Here is a 15,160-nt window from a genome sequence, read left to right as displayed (position 1 = left end):
GTGAGACTCTTAACAGTGGGAGCAATGCCCGACTTTTTATTATTATTATTACTTTTTCTTATTTTACATATCAATCCCAGTTCCCTCTCCCTCCCCATCCTCCCATGCCCCCCTTCCAATCCCATTCCCCACCCAAACCTCAGGGAGGGTGAGGCCTTCCAGGAGGGATCATCAAAATCTGTCATTTGGAATAGGGCCTAGGCCCTCTCTTGTGTGTCTAGGCTAAGAGATTATCTCTCCATGGGGAATGTGCTCCCAAAGTCCTTTCATGTACTAGGGACACATCCTGGTTCCATTGTCAGAGAGAGGTCCCTTAGGCTGCCCAGGCCTTCTAACTGAAACCCATGTTCAGGGGGTCTGGGTTGGTCCTATGCTGGTTTCCCAGCTATCAGTTTGGAGTCCATGAGCTCCCATTGTTCAGGTCAGCTGTCTCTGCGGGTTTCTGTAGCCTGGTCTTGATCCCTTTCCTTATAACTCCTCCATCTCTGCATCTGGAGTTCTAGGATGGCATATAAGTTAGTTATCAATCTCATTATCAGGGAAGGACATTTAAAGTAGCCTCTCCACTATTACTCAGATTGTTAGTTGGGGTCATCCTTGTAGGTCTCTGGACATTTCCCTAGTGCCAGTGTTCTCTTCAAACCTATAATGGCTCTCTCTATTATGGTATTTTTTTTCTTGCTCTCTTCTACCCTCCTCCCCATTCAATCATACTGGTCCCTCATGTTCTCCTCTGCCCTCCTCTCCTCCCCTTCTCTTTCTCCTAACTCCCTCTCCACTCACTGCCCACCCAACTCCCAATATGTTCAGGAGATCCCTTTCCCTCCTGTGGGGGACCTTGTATGGCAATGGCTGACTTTTTTTCCTCCTACTGGGTTGCCTTCTCCCCTTAACATGAGGGGAGGTGCCTAGTCTCATTTTAACTTTATACTCCTTGTTCAGTTGATATCCCTAGGAGGCCTGCCCTCTTCTGAAGGGACGTGGAACAGGAGTGGGGAGTGGATCTCGGAGAGGGGGTACTGGGAGGAGAGGAGGGAGGGGAAACTATGGTCAGGATGAAATAGATGAGAGAATAATAAAAATAAAAAAAGAATTAGAAAAGAAAGAGACGTGTTTGATGCTTGGTCACTCAGTGACCATATCTTATTGTTTTTACCTCTCAGGACGCTTCAGGATCTACAGCTTGATTGAAATTTCCAACTTGTTATCAGCACCATTGTAACTATGCTGGAAAATGCAAATACCATCTTCCCATAAGACATACAAAATAGTCACACTTTCTTCATGGTCAGTTGGCAAGACACTTCTATTCTTGGTCAGATTGGGTATCTCCTTCAAAATACCATCTTCCCATAAGACATACAAAATAGTCACACTTTCTTCCTGGTCAGTTGGCAAGACACTTCTATTCTTGGTCAGATTAGGTGTCTCCTTCATGCCATGAACGCTGGTTTGGGTCAGGAGCATGTGAGAGGATAAAAGTAAGGGAGGGACAAAGGGCGGGAAAGGGAACTGGGATCGACATGTAAAATAATAAATTAAATAATAAGAAAGAGTTGTGTTTTGAACAGTTGGATCCTTAGATGTAGTTTTAGCTCTTCCCGCTCTGTTTCAGGAGCCTTTACAGGTTGTGTGAACCACACTTGCCCTGAACACTGACATTTGACTCAGAAAGCAAAGTTGAAGGTAGCAAGCTGAATGTCTGTGCCTGAATAGCTCTGACAGGAAATTGTGCAAATGATTCTTGTCCTGGCAGAGTTGTGTAATAAGAGTCTAAACCAAGGTTAGAATAACTAATAGCCACACGCTTGTTTGGAGCTATCATGTTTTATAGAGACGTCAAATAATTAAGAACACACTGGTTTAGAAGTAGGGTACAAGGGAGAAACTGTAGCATTTATCTTTCTGGGACAGGGTTACTTTGCTCAGGATGATTGCCTCTACCTCAATCCATTCACCCATAAGTATTATAATCCCATTTTCCTGAAAATCTGAATGATACACACACACACACACACACACACACACACACAGCCATCACATTTTCATTATCCATTCATCCGTTGATAGCCATCTAGGCTGTTTCTGATTTCTGGCTATTTGGAACACAGCAGTAAGAAACAGGGATGTACTACATTTCTGTGGTAAGATGTAGAGTCCTTTGGTCATATGCCCATGTGTGGCATGGCTGAATCACGAGGTAGATGGATTTTCAGCTGTCTGAGGATCCACACACTGATTTCCTTAGTACCTGTAGCAGTTAGGGCACTGGGGAAGTTTTCCCTCTTTCCTGCCTTCTCCCCATTGAGTGCTGTCTTTTGTTTCATTCTGACTGGACTAACTTGAAATCTAAAATTTGATTTGCATTTCCCTGGTAACTAATGATTCTGGACATTAGAAAAAGTGTTTCTCAGCCAATTGTCTTTCATCTTTTGAGAATCCTCCATTTCATTTTATACTTTTAAAAAAAAAACGGTTTGTTTGTTTGTTTGTTTTTGGTTTTATGAGACAGGCTTTCTCTTTGGAGCTTTGGAGCCTGTCCTGGGACTCCCACTGTAGCGCAGGCTGGCCTCGAACTCACAGAGATCCGCCTGCCTCTGCCTCCTGAGTGCTGGGATTAAAGGTGTGTGCCACCCCCGCCTCGTGGTTATTTGTTTTGTTTTGTTTTGTTTTGTTTTGTTTTGTTTTTTGGTGTTTAGATTTTTTTTTTTTAGTTCTGTACGATATGAATGCATCTCTCATCTAAGTCAAATATGTCCTGGTTCATATACTAATATGTTGTGTGTTTCCATATGCGTCCATTAACCCTGACCTTTCTACTCTCAGGCTCTCAGAAATAATGGAAACCAGTTCCTGGTAAGGACACCTCTGATCCTGGCCTGCAGGGTGTGCATTTCACAGCCATCTCCTTGTGCTTATCTGTCAGTCTCTGTATTCATCCACCTAGTCCACTACTAATCTTAACCTCACAGAGTCATGCATTTATATTTGGTGGGTCTGCCTTGTTCAGTCAGAACACCAAAGACTTCCTTAAGATAATGTTTCCAAGAGACCTCATTTCTGGATTCTTCTTCCTGTCAGAAATTTTCATTGGATTCCTGGGAAACTCAATGCTCTTCATACTATACATGTACACCTTCTTACTTCAGCCCCGTTTGAAGAAGCCCATAGATATGATTTTCACACATCTGACACTTGTCAATGTTTTGAGCGTGGTGTTCAGGCTGATACCAGATGTCATGGCATCCTTTGCAGTCAAGCTCCTTTTCCATGATGTTGGATGTAAGGCAGTTTTGTATGCATACAGTGTTACCAGGGGCCTTTCCATCTGCACTACTTCTCTACTGAGTGCATTTCAAGCCATCACTGTCAGTTCTAATCATTCTAAGTGGGCATGGCTTAAATCCAAGCTTGAGTCCTGCATTTTCCCCTCACTCCTTCTCATCTGGGTCATCAATACCTTTCTCTATATCCCCATGGTTGGAAACGTAGAGGGCCAAATCAACTTCACTGTTGTGGGTTCTAGAGATTCCCAGACATACTGCCGAAGTAACCAGGTTCGCCATCACACCACCTTGTCACTTGCAACTGCATTAACGATCAGAGACATCCTGTTTGTGTTTCTCATGATGGGGACCAGCCTCTACATGGTGACCCTCCTGTTCAGACACAACAGGAGAACCCGGCATGTCCACAGTTCCAGAGTCTCTTCCCAGGCCTCCTCTGAAAAGAAAGCCACACACAGCATCCTTCTGCTGGTGGGTTTCTTCATGTTTTCTCCACTTCTCAAACACCTTTGTCACCTTCTATTCATTCCACAGACCTAAGAACAGCCTGGTATTGGACCTGATTAGTGGAGCTTTATCTTCAGGCTACCCAATCATCTGCCCTTATGTTATGATGAACAATAGGAGAATTATTTCCACATTCATTTCTTCCTTCTCAAACTTTGAATGTACCTTTTCTACAAAAGGATGCCATGGCTAATCTGACACCCAAAATCCTCTCTGCTTTAGAGGATTCTTTGCCATATCCGAGAAAAATAACCATGGCGTTCCTAATATTCAGATGGTAGGAACTGACAGATACAGCAGTTTTTAAAGTCAGGGCCTTATACAGGCCATGCTGGCCTCGAACTTGTGAAGCACTGAGAAGACCTTGGACTCCTGTTCCTCTTCCTTCCACCTCCCACTGGGATTCAGGAATGCAGCCACCTTACCTGTTGTTTTTTTAGAGATGGTATGTTTTAAGTATGAGACTCTGAAGACTTCATAGGAATAAACACACATTAATAAATTAACAATTGTCATATAACCATGTGTGTAACTTTTATAAAGAACAAACTTGACATGTAGTAGTATTATTATAATTAACTTCATATGCACATGTAAACTCTTCTAAAATTACAGAGTGTCCATTGGATAATGATTCTAAATTTAAAGAGCAATGAAGCCTGGGGTCATTTTATGGCTCAAAACCACACTGTTTATTCTAAGTGGTCCACCAACCTGCTTTGGTGTTTCCTGCTTGGTGCCATTGTTTTGGCTTTGCTGTTGTTCTCATGAAGTTTGCTCTAACTTTCAAGTACCTTGAATTCCCCAACAACACTAATTTGGAACATGGTGGCATCTCATTCCTCCTCGTCCTTACATTTGAGGTTCTACATCCTGATCATAGATTATTGTGATGTGAAACAAAACTGATTTTCATCCCAAGGAAAAAATATAGCAAGTAGCAAGCTTGTGTGGTTTACTTCTGTGAAATTATTCTTCCCTGAGCAACTTTTTAATTACCAACTTGTTAAACATGCCAGGAATGGTCTGGTACTACTTTAGTGACAGCAAATAAACTAAGAAAAACGCCAAAAGTGAGAATAAGATGACCGTGTAACCTGTTTATGGCATAGAGATAGTGTATCTTTGTTGAGGGGACGTTCTGTGAGTAAAGCATTTGCCATGCTAGTATGAGGTTCAAATTCAGATCCCTAGAGCCCATGCACATAAATGCTGAGTGGGCATGGTGCCTGCCTATTGTTTCAGACTCAGAAGGAAGAAACAGGAGGTCCCCAGAGTTCTGGGCTTGACTGGAAGATCTTTCCTTAGTGGATAAGGTAGAAGAGTGATGGAGAAATGATTCCTGACATCAATCATGTCCTCTATGTGCACGTGCTTAGGATTCCAAAGACCACACCATTCCATGTTAGGTGTCTCTGTGTCATGGTTGTTGATCAGGGCACTGGCACAGGAGACCACTTCCTAAATATAACACCAGTAGCACAGACACTGAGAGCAAAGAGGCGTAAGTGGGACCTACGGAAACTGAGAAGCTTCTGTAAAGCAAAGGACATGGTCAACAAGACAAAATGGCAGCCTACAAAATGGTAAAAGATCTTTACTAACCCCACATCTGAGAGAGCACTGAGCTCCAAAATATACAAAGAACTCAAGACACTAGACACCAAAAGACCAAATAAATGGGGTACAGATGTAAACAGAGAACTCTCCATAGGGGAAATCTCAAATGGCCAAAAGACACTTAAGGAAATGCTCAACATCCTTGGTCACCAGAGAAATGCAAATCAAAACTACTTTGAGATACCATCTTACACCTATCAGAATGGCCATGATCAAAATCTCTGATGATAGCTTATGCTGGAGAGGATGTGGAGAAAGGGGAACACTCCTCCATTGCTGGTGGGGATGAAAACTTGTACAGCCATTTTGGAAATCAGTATGGTGGTTTCTCAGAAAACTAGTAATCAATCTACCTCAAGACCTAGCAATACCACTTTTGGGCTATACACAAAGGATACACACTTATTGCGGTAAATAAGGATCAGGATAAACAAATAGGCCGAATAGATGTTTATTCAGGGAGAAATAACTTACAACCTAGACAGATGAACACCAGGAAATTCAACCCGATCCTCTCCTGTCCGAGTCACGCCAGAAAGAGAGAGCCTTTTCTGGCCTCCTCCGACCTCCTTCCACAGGTCACTTCCGCCCATGGCTCCACCCCCCAATGGGCGTGGTCAGTGCCACAGAAGGAGACAAAGTGAATATCCCACTACACACACTCACACCACAAGGACATTTGCTCAACTATGTTCATAGCAGCATTATTCATAATATCCAGATCTTGGAAACAACCTAGATGACCCCTCAACTGAAGAATGGATAAGGAAAATGTGGTACTACTTAGCGGTAAAAAACAATGACATCTTAAAATTTGCAGGCAAATGGATGGAACTAGAGAATGCCATCCTGAGTGAGGTAACCCGTACCCAGAAAGACAAATATAATATTTTCTCACTCATAAGTGCATATTAGACATAAAGCAAAGGACAACTAGCCTACAAATCACAACCCCAGAGAACCTAGGTAACAAAGAGGACCCTAAGAGGGACATACATGGATCTGCCTAAGAAGGGGAAAAGGCAAGTGATGGGAGATGTCATTCTGTAAATACGTTTCTCATACTGGTTAATGAATAAAGCACTGTTGGCCAATAGGAAAGCAAGATAGGCGGGACTAGGAGACAAGGAGGAAAGAGGAAGTAGTAAGGAGGAGTCAACATGGAGAGTCTGGAGAGAGCAGGATGGCAGCTGGCTCTCCAGTAAGGCCACGTGGAAATACATAGATTAACAGAAATGGGTTAATACTTAAGACATAGCTAGCCGATAAGAAACTAGTACCTGGCCAGCAGCACTATATCAAATACAGAGACTCAGTGTGTCAACTGGGGCTGGCGCAGCGGCGGGACACCACCAGCGGCGGGCAGAAAAACCTTACTCTTTACAGACAAGAACTCCTGAATATCTCCTTAGAAAATTGGGAGTGTGAGGGGTGGAGGAGCAGGAGAAATGGGAGACGAGAGGAGGGAAGGGGAAAAATGTATAGCTCAATAAAACAAAGTTAAAAAAAAAAAACCTCAAAAACAATTCTCGTGTACAAATCCAGTGTCATATCTGCCTATCTGCTCCCATGCTCTCTGTCATGATGGTCATAGCCTCTAACCCTTTGAAATAGTTAAGTCCCAAGTAAACACTTTCTTCTATTTTAGCTCTCAATCCCAGGGTATAGCTCATTGTTGTGGAAGAAATCACAGCATTTGGATCTTGAAGCAGCTAGTGACGTCACAGCCACAGTGGAGAGCAGAGAGGAATGAATGCTTACATGCTTACTTCTATTTATATAGTTCAGTTTATATTTATATTTATATAGTTCAGTTCCCCTTCCTAGGGAATGGCGTCACCCATATTGGGACCATGCCTTCCCACACCAGTTAACAATAAATAAAATCCCCCCATAGACATACCTACAGTTCAACCCGATCTAGCAATCTCTCACTGAGTCTAGATTGTCAGGCTGTAAAGTAAAACTAATCACTACAGGCAGGGAGAGTGGATTATTTGCCCAAGGTCACATGGCAAATAACAACTGGAAGTGGGATCCAGCTCATGTGCATTTACCTACTTCACTGTGTTGTTTTCTTCTAATAAGATAAAGTTAGATAAAACAAAACCTAACAATTGGAACTGGAAAAAACAAACAAACAAACAAACAAACAAACAGAAGGAAAAGAGCCCAAGAGAAGACACTATAAGGGTTCAGGTGGTATGCTGAGCTTGTAGCAATTGGCAGGGGACGCACACCAGCCTTCAGGCAGATACTGACACAGCTCAAAGGGCTCTGTGTTGCATGGCAATTGTAAGGATTCAGGTATTGTGCTGGCCTGCCCCTGTCACCTGGCAGAATGCACTCAGGCAGTGCCCTGGTCAGCACAGAAACATGCATGTCTAAAGCACCCCTTAAAAAAAAAAGACCTTTGCCCACTTACGTTCTTTGCTCCTTTTCCGGCTCCTCTCCCTCCATACTCTCCTCTCTTTCTGTTCTTTCCCACTCTCTCTTTCCCGCTGTTCCCCTAGGGCAGACAGGGCTTTTCCTGTCTCCCTCTTCTGTCCTCTCTCTGTCTCCTTGTCTCTTTACCCCTTTTCTCTTTCCTTCCCCCTCCCTCCCCTTTCTAATAGAACTTCTCACTTAAGCTCTGTCTGCCTGGCACGTTTGTCCTTCCGTCTCATCCCCCCACCTGCCATGGAATCTGCCATGGTCCCCCACTCAAGGACCCCCTCAAACTTTATGCAAACAGCTATGTCATGTTTTATGTTGCTGTGTAAGGACTCTGTATGCACGCACAAGCTTTCCCTTTTAAGCAAGCGCCTCCTACCGTCCCACCCTTCCTCCCTTCCCCTTCCATCTCTGATCCTAATTGGCCCACACCACCCCTCCCTTTGTTCCCTTTCCCCAATAAACTCCACGTGGGTTTTGTTGAGTTTTGTGGCTCATGTTTCGTCTCCCGCATCCGCAGCAAAACAACAGACGCAAGAAACAGAAGCCCGCTTGTTCACACACTCACAGGAATCCCATAAAAGCACTAACCCGGAAGCCATAACATCTATGAGAAGGACCTAGTGCAGAACTGAGCAGGCCCCAGGCATGATGCTAGTGCAGAACTGAGCAGGCCCCAGGCATGCTGCCTCGGTTTCTGTGAGTTCACATGAGCTTTGATCACGTTGACTTAGAGGGTGTAGGGTAAAAGGTCCAAGCTACTTCCAGGTTTGAAAACGTAACAAAACCCACCAGTCCTTGAACTCAAAATACCACCAATCCTTGGGCTTGGCTTGAAGTCCCACCAGTCCCCACCCTGATATCTCTACTGTGGAAAACTCAAGAAACCCAATATAAGCCTGTCTCCTGCTCAGTTGCTGCTGCCCTCCTGGGCAGAGGCAGCCATCTCTTGTGTCTCTCCCAATACATCTCTCTCTCTTTTTAAATTTTAATTTTAAAATTCATTTCAGATACCAACTACAGTTTCCCCTCCCTCCCATTCCCTCTCTCCACTTCTACCTCCTTTTTACAGCACCTCCCCCAACCACCCCTCAGAAAGGGTCAGGCCTGGCACAGCAAGTTGAGGCAGGACCAAGCTCCTCCCCCCTACACCAAGGCTGAGCGAGGCATCCCACCATAGGGGATGGGTTCCACAAAGCCAGCTCATGTTCCAGGGACAGATCCCGGTCCCTCTGCCAGGGGCTCCACAAACCGAGCAAGCTACACAACTGTCATCCACCAATACATCTCTTGTGTGAGATTTGTTCTGTGATGTGACTGTGGTATCCCTTGGGTCCAGCTGCCAAGATACCTTTCCCTTCAGACTTGTAACATTTGCATTACTGCAATACTGTCACTGGGAAGCCTTTCCCCTCAGAGCTATACAGAAGGTCTTGTTTTCTTGGTGTCCTCCATCCCCTCTGCCTCTTTTCCCACAAGGTTACCTGAGCCTCGAGGGGAGGGATTTGATGGAGACATCCCCTTTGGGGCTGAGTGTTCCAAGGTCCCTCACTCCCTAATGCCTGGCTATGGGCTCTCTTCTTTTTACTCTACTCTTTTCTTACTTTAGTTAATATGCAGGAATCTGGGGTTGGGGGGGGGGCAAGCACAACAAAGTTAACATAAGAAGCCAGTGGCTAGAGAGAGAGTCCTAAAGTCCATCCAGCCTAGGCTGCATACGACAAAAAGAACATGCATTGCCTGTTTGTAGAGGAAGACTGGAATCTGTAGTGAGGTAGTCCTTCTGTAGCACTGACCACGCCCATTGGGGGGTGGAGCGATGGGCGGAGGTGACCTGAGGAAGGAGGTCGGAGGGGGCCAGGAAAGGCTTCTTTTCTGGCGTGACTCGGACAGGAGAGGATCGGGTTGAATTTCCTGGTGTTCATCTGTCTAGGTTGTAAGTTATTTCTCCCTGAATAAACATCTATTCGGCCTATTTGCTTATCCTGATCCTTATTTACCGCAATAGGAATCCCTTCCCAACCTGGGTATCATACAACAAAGGGAGCATGCGCAGACCAGTTTGTACCAGAATACTGGAAGGTTTTCCTCACCTGGCTGCATCTAGGGAACAGAGAATTCTGGTTGTGCAAATGGTGTGTGTATGTGTGTTGGGGGCACGATGCAAGTGTAAATGTCATAAAAGGGTTGTATGCCCAGCAACCTGGCTATTTATTATTATTTTAAAATTAAATCTCACAGCCCATTCCCATTCTTGGGAGTGTTTTCCACTCTCTGTTCCCCCCCCCCACTCCCCTTTGAGAGAACCTCTCACCGTGTAGCTCTGACTGGCCTGGAACTGAAGGTGTGCATCAGGCTGGCTTTGAATTCACAATGACCCACCTGCTGCAGTCACCTGAGTGCTGGTATTAAAGGTGTGTACCACACAGTTTTCCCTTTACTAAATTGCCTCTTCCCACGATAGACTAGACACTTTCAGTCTTTTTCTGAAGCCCCCCCCCCCCCTTCTGCCATGCAGAGGTGTGCGGACTTCCGTTGCTGAAAGCTCTGGCTTTCTTGGACCCTACCCTAAAAGGTCCGGCTTTCTCTTTTATTCAGATTCCCTTGTCCCAGCAGCTGCCAAAGGTTACAGGTTGCCTGTCCTGTTTTGTGTCTTTCTTTCCCGTTAAAAACTAATAAAATTGTCATTCTCAAATTTCATTAATGAGATTAAGTACCCCCCAAAGGGGACCCCAGTTTTCTCAGTAATATTCATGCCTATCTCCCTGTGTGGGGTCCCTGTTTCTCAAAGTGCCCTCGTGCATTCAGTCAGACTGGGCCTGTCATTCCCACAGGGATGAGAATGCATATTTCTGTATCACTCAGAGACCTGGAATTCTGCCTCTAGTCACGATTTGCCCTGCTAGCTGTGGTAGTCTCCATGACGGTCAATGCAAGGAACTCTACAGACAACATGGCAATGGCATTCACGAAAGGCAAAACATCCATACTCATAAAATAATAATAGAGCTTTAATAAGTATATGTGGAAAGGTCACTGGGAAAACAGCACACGAGGAGACAGGGAGATGCTTTGGGGAAAGTGGGGATGCCCTAGGGGAAATTTCTAGAGTCATTGCCGGGCCTTACAAGCCTGATGCCCATACAAGCCAGGGGAGGGCACTGGATCCCCTGGGATTGGAGTTAGAAATGGTTGGGAACTAACGTGGTTGCTGGGAATTGAAACCTGGTCTTCTGCAAGAGCAGCCAGTGTTCTCTTAACCACTGAGTTATATCTTCCCTAGTATGTCTAATTCCTCTCGTTTCAAGCCAATCCTTGTACCATACTCTATTTCTTCATTTTAATTCTGGCTTGCTTTGGCTATTGAATTCCTGGATTCATCTCACTTCACCTTCTGCACCAGGATCACCATGGCAACAGTAACCTTTGGATTTCCGCAACACAATGAAATGCATCCGTTGCCCTGGAGCCCTCCTCCCCACACCTGCCCCAGACCAGGACCTGGGCCAGTAGCTCTCTGTACCTGAGAGCAAATGGGGGCTCCCCTGTTGTTACCACAGCCTCCCGATCCAACCAGTTAAAGACCGAAGCTTGTGAGGGGAACTCGCTTAGCAACAAAGCTTGGACACTGCGCATGCGCTCTAGCTTAGCACAAAGGGCGTGAGTTCAGAAGGCGGAGCGACGCTCAGTCTGATGGAAGTTGTAGTTTCCTACGTTCTACAGCGGATGACCAATGGGTGAATTGGATGGGGACAAGGTTTCTGAAGCTGGGATCTAAAGGATAAGCAGTATTGTCGCCACAGGAACGATACAGCGTCGTTCCTCCCAGCCGGTCGGCCATTTCCTTTTCATCTTTCTAACTCACAGCTTGCTTTATGCCAGAAATCCCGTGTACAACGGAGAACTAATTAATTTTTTTTTTTCTTACTGGAAAAGTGGGGAGTGTTGGTTATAGAAGGATAATAACTTCATAGGTCACTAATCGAAAACAGTATGCTAATGGATAAATAGGGCACTTTGAGTAAAGAAATGCAGGCATGTTAGACTCTGTACACACACTCCCTACAGAACCTTATGAAGTAAGTACTGTTATCCCCAAACTGCAACATAAAGGAGCCAGGGAGATGGCTCAGCAAGTGAGAGTGTTTGTATTTACCCTTACCACCAGGGTTGAATCCCCTGGAAGCAAGGACCTACTCTTGCAAGTCATCCTTTGTCTTCCACACATATGCTGTGGCATAGGTACCCACACATACATGCAAAGTTAATTAGTAAACAAACAAACTAATTAGGGCATGTAACATAAAGAGGCTAACCAACTGAAAGCTACATCCACCGAGTAATGGGCGTAAGACCAGACAATGTTTTCGTACTGATAAACATGTGATAGACTTCTAGATGATGGTGTGTGTCTATGAGGAATGAGGTGGAGAAATCTGGAGTATGAGGAGAGATGACTTCAGGGCAACTACTCAGGGATGGTCTTCAGCAGGAGATGAATTTTGCACTGGCCCAAAGAAATGGATTTTACTCATGAGTTGGGCACCGGTAGCATACCCCAAGAGTCACAGTCTTGGTTTGCTTTTTGTTGCCGTGATAAACACCACAGCCAAAAGCAACTTTGGGAAGGGATGAAAGGGTTTATTTGGGTTACTGGTAACTGGTTCTTCACCAAGGAAAGACAATGCAGGAATGATGCTTTATTGGCTTGCCTCATTTACATTATTATTATCATTTTTCCTGTTTTCTTTTCTGTGACAGGGTTTCTCTGTGTAGCCCTGGCTGTCCTGGCACTTGATCTACAGACTAGGCTGGCCTCCAACTCACAGAGATCCACCTGCTTCTGCCTCCCGAGTACTGGGATTAAAGGTGTGTGCCACCATTCCTGGCTTAGTTACCTTTTATAAACAACTTAGGCACACTTGCCTGAAGATGGCACCATGTACAGTGGGCAGAGCCCTTCTACATCAGTTAGCAACTAAGAAAGATGATCCATAGACTTGTCCACAAGGTAACCCGATGGAGGCTATCTTAGTTTGCTTTCTGTTTCAGTAACAAGACACCATGACTGAAAGCAGCTTGGGTTTATTTGGCTTACATATCCCAGGTCCATTGAGGAAAGCTAAGACAGGAACTCAAGAGAACCTGGAGACAGGGACGGAAGCAGACGTCATGGAGGAACCCTGTGTACTGGTTTGCTCCCCATGGCGTGCTCAGTTTTCTTGTACCACGCAGGATCATCTACCAAGGAGTGGCACCGCCCACACAAGACTAGGCCTTCCTCTGTCAATTAGCAATCGAGAAAATGTCCCATAGACACGCACACACACAGTCTCATAGAAGAATATTTTCAACTGACTTCCCTTTTCCCATTTGACTCTGGTTTGTGTCAAGCTGACAAAACAAAAACAAAACCTCACCAGGACAGGGGCAATTTCTTAGCTGAGATTCCCTCTTCTCAGGTACAGTTAAGATTTGCCAAAAGCTATGAGGGTAACTCATTTTGACTTTTTCTTTTGCCTTCCCTAAGGACAAAATCACTTTATATATACTGTTCCTTGGCTTAAACTATACTTCAGTTTTTTGTTTTTAGCATACATTTCCTCCAAGGTGAAGAGAGATGAACTATATCCATTTCACTAAATCTCTTTCTATGCTCTGTTTCTGTTTTAAAATTTTAATTTTTCTCTGGTGTGTGTGTGTGTGTGTGTGTGTGTGTGTGTGTGTGTGTGTGTCCCCATGAAGGCCAGAAAAGGGCATCAGATTTCTTGAAGCTGGAGTTACGGATGGTTGTTAGCCACTCCATGTTGTAATAGGGATTGGGCTTAGGCGCTCCTAACCACCAAGCCACCCCCACCCCTATTTCTAATGTGCTTCTATTTCAATGCTGTTTTGTAGATTGTAGGAAGGAAGGGTATAGACAATCCTCTTGGGTGATTCAAGATACTTTGTATCATCACCACTTGGTCCCAAATAACCAATTCAGAGACTGAATATGAACTATAAATGCTCAGCCGATAGCTCAGGCTTGTTACTAGCTAACTCTTACATTTAAACTAACCCATTTCTAATAATCGGTGTATTGCCACATGGCTTGTGCCTTTCCCTGTCTTCTAGCATATTTTGCTTCCTGGGTGGCTGGCTGGCATCTCTCCGGACTCTGCCCTCTTCCTTCCCATCATTATCAGTCTGGCTTTCCCACCTAAATTCCTGCCCAGCGACTAGCCTGTCAGCTTTTTAAGACAGGGCTTCTCTGTAGCTTTGGAGGCTGTCATGGAACTGTCCTCGTCCAGGCTGGCCTTGAACTCACAGAGACCCACCTGCCTCTGCCTCCCACGTGCTAGGGTTAAAGGCAGGTGCCATCACTGCCCTGCCTCTGTCAGCTTTTTGTTAACCAATGAGAGTAATACGTATTCATAGTGTAGAAAAGGGTTGTTCCACAGCATTTCCCCTTTTGTCTAATTAAAAGGGGAGGTTTTCATCTTAATATAGTAAAACTATATACAACAAAACAGTTATTAAGAGTTATAGTAATAATATCCAATCCATTTGTACTTGACAAAATTAGAAAAAATTACTATGTATCTTATCTCGGCGAGTCTAAAGTTTTGTATCTAATTTACTTTCTATTATAACTAAGAAAAAAACTATAATTTTAACTATTTAGTCTTCAATTCCACCAAAGACCCCAGAAGGGTGAAATGTTACCTAATGACAAGGACATCAGGCTACCTGGACAGTCACCCAAAGTTCCTTTGTAATGTTAGGGCAGCCAAATTTGGCCTACAGGCCTAGCATATCTGATAGACTTTCCTGTGAAGCAGGGAATTTTGAAGGACCGTGTCCTACCTTGTCTTGGCAAAGTTTGGCAGTTGCCTTTCTTGTGCCCTGCTGGTCCAATTTGGATATTAACTGTTAGCAATTGAGGCAAGGGCAGTTTCTTTGCTCACATGGCTAGCATTTTCCATAGAGAAAACAAATTCCGTATGGAGTTTCTTCGGTACACATCAGATTCTTTGAAGTAATTGGTGCTGCCAGGAGCAGATGTGTCTCACTGTTAAGAAAAGTGTAAGTTCTTAAAATATTTTAAATGCCATATTCTGTAGGTCTTTGAAGTGTTTGAAGATTGCCTATCTGAAGTAGATCTTTGTATGACTTTGAAAACCTAAAAGGACTATCAGTTTATTATTGTAAATTAATCTGTATTTCTTAATCATGTATTTTTAAATGAGCTGCATAAACATAATATCCTAAACAAGAACAGAAATCTACCTACATTATAACAAAATTAACTTTAAATTTGTTTCAATAAA

General features: G+C 44.2%; 1 protein-coding gene across 1 annotated transcript; it reads left to right on the top strand.

The window, feature by feature from the left end:
• Positions 1-3,038: 3,038 nt before the first annotated feature.
• On the top strand, positions 3,039-3,987 carry LOC127238343 (vomeronasal type-1 receptor 4-like). The gene is given in 2 exon segments (XM_051206913.1): positions 3,039-3,773; positions 3,775-3,987. Coding segments are annotated over 2 exon segments (948 nt in total).
• The last annotated feature ends 11,173 nt before the right edge of the window (positions 3,988-15,160 follow it).

The sequence above is a fragment of the Phodopus roborovskii genome, unplaced genomic scaffold (genome assembly GCF_943737965.1).
Source record: "Phodopus roborovskii unplaced genomic scaffold, PHOROB, whole genome shotgun sequence".
NCBI classification, from domain to species: Eukaryota; Metazoa; Chordata; class Mammalia; order Rodentia; family Cricetidae; genus Phodopus; species Phodopus roborovskii.
This window is presented reverse-complemented; position numbering and strand designations above follow the sequence as displayed.